We start from the raw sequence: 2102 nt of genomic DNA, 5'->3' as shown, positions 1-2102 counted from the left end.
CTAACATTTATATAGTGCTTACTATGTGCCAGATGCTTTACAAATATTATCCCACTTGATTCTCAAAACAATCCTGGGAGGTAAGTACTATTATTATCATCTCCATTTTACAGAGGAGGAAACTAAGGCAAACAGAGTGCCTATGCTAATAAATCTCTGCATTTAGATTGGAACTCAGATCTTCCTGATTCCAGGCCCTGCACTGGTTCTTTCCAAGACATATCAACCTCAATATGTCTGAAATTGAACTCATCTTTCTCCCCAAATCCTTCCCTCTTCCAAACCTCACTATTTCTGTTGAAGGCACCAGCCTCACAGGTTTGTAAATTCCACATTATCCTTAACTCCCCATTCTCCATTATATATGTCTATCCAATCAGTTGCCACATCTTGCCATTTCTACCTCCACAACATTTTTTCTCTTCAGACTACTCTCCACTCACACAGCTACCACATTATCAGCCTATGTCTGTAGTAATTAAACTTATGAGAACTGATGAGGTTCCCCAGACAGTGCAGAGAATAATACCCCACTATGCATTGCCTTCAGAGCCTGTGACCTTTCAAATGCACTGAGTTGTATGTGCTAAGAGCTGGAGATATATACACTAAAGTGAAAATAGTCTCTGAATTCAAAGAGCTAATTCAAAGAGCTTACACTGAGCAATCTGATCTTGTAAAATGCAAAACACCTACATCTTCCAGACTCCTCAGCAATGTTTAGATAAATCAGTCTTTTAATTCATTTATATCTTTAACTATACTATTCTTAGTTTTCAAGTTTCATTATTATAATCTATACTTCATTTTTTCATTTTCACCTCTCCTTGTCATTTCCTTTTTTTAATTTATTTTTAACATTCTTTTTTTATCTTTTTTCTTTTTTTGCTTTTTGGTGAGGCAATCGGGGTTAAGTGACTTTCCTAGGGTCACCCAGCTAGTAAGTATCAAGTGCCACATTTGAATTCAGGTCCTTCTGATTCCAAGGCTGGAGCTCTATCCACTGTACCACCTTGCTGCCCCACATTCATTTTTTTCAATTTTGAGTTCCAAATTGTCTCCCTCCCTCCTGCCCCCTCATACCCATTAAGAAGGCAAGTAGTATGATATCAGTTGTACATATGAAATCATGCAAAACATATTTCCATATTATCCATGTTGGGATAAAAAAAATCAAGAAAAACTCTACTCTTCAACTCTAAGAGGCCTCAATTTCCTTATCTGTAAATTGAAGGGATTAGATAAAATGATCTCTCAGGCCGCTTCCAGCTCTAAATCCCACTCTCCAAGGGAAAAGCCACCTTCCTCGAATTAGGCTACAATTCCAAAACATCCCCCAATCCCAATTAAAAAAGATTGAGAATAGATCAGATGAACCTGAACAAGCCCGGGCAATTACGAAAGGCGGGGTAAGCCCGCCCCCTCTGATTGGCTCAGGAGATTTAGGTGAGGCCTTCGTGATGGGATTGGTCGACAGAGCACCAGTAGCGTTATCGAGGAGGCGGGCAATTACGCCGTGACGTCACAGCGACTTGCCGGCGAGAGCGCGAGCTGGAGAAGCGGAGCCTCATTTGGTTAGAGGCGGCTGTCGTGCGTGCTTCTCTGTGCCCGCGTCTCTTCTCGGGCCGAGGACCTCACTTAAGTGGGTGAGCCCTGCTCTCCTTCCCCTCAGGCCTAGACCGGCTTTGTTTTTCCTCATTTCTGCCCTGGTATCACAGCCCGCCACCATGTTCGAGGCAAGGCTAGTGCAGGGCTCCATCCTCAAGAAGGTGCTGGAGGCTCTGAAAGACTTCATCAATGAGGCCTGCTGGGACATCAGCTCGGGTGGGGTGAACCTGCAGAGCATGGACTCGTCTCACATCTCCCTGGTACAGCTCACCCTGCGCTCGGAGGGCTTCGATACCTACCGCTGCGACCGCAACCTGGCCATGGGCGTTAATCTCACCAGGTAAGCACGACCCTGTGCCCGAACTTGGGCTTTTGGTGGAGTAAACAAAATGTTCCTTCCCCCCTCCCCCGGGCTTCTCCCGAGCTTCTTGGCGGGAGCGCGGCGGAACGGGGTAGTTCTGGCTGCCCGGGCCGGGGGGGGGGGGGGGGGGGGG

At 45.8% G+C, this 2102-nt stretch overlaps 1 protein-coding gene across 1 annotated transcript in view; it reads left to right on the top strand.

Moving 5' to 3' along the window:
• The first annotated feature begins 1550 nt into the window (after positions 1 to 1550).
• Positions 1551 to 2102, top strand: part of PCNA (proliferating cell nuclear antigen) — a 5124-nt gene continuing 4572 nt past the window's right edge. Inside the window, exon 1 of the mRNA XM_027864983.1 lies at positions 1551 to 1948. Coding sequence (XP_027720784.1) covers positions 1728 to 1948 — 221 coding nt within the window. The 5' untranslated portion in view covers positions 1551 to 1727. The remainder of the gene's footprint in view (positions 1949 to 2102) is intronic.

This window comes from Vombatus ursinus, unplaced genomic scaffold, assembly GCF_900497805.2.
Source record: "Vombatus ursinus unplaced genomic scaffold, bare-nosed wombat genome assembly UNPS02014778.1, whole genome shotgun sequence".
Classification (NCBI taxonomy): domain Eukaryota; kingdom Metazoa; phylum Chordata; class Mammalia; order Diprotodontia; family Vombatidae; genus Vombatus; species Vombatus ursinus.
The sequence above is the reverse complement of the archived record's forward strand: the minus strand, read 5'-3'. Positions and strand labels throughout refer to the sequence as shown.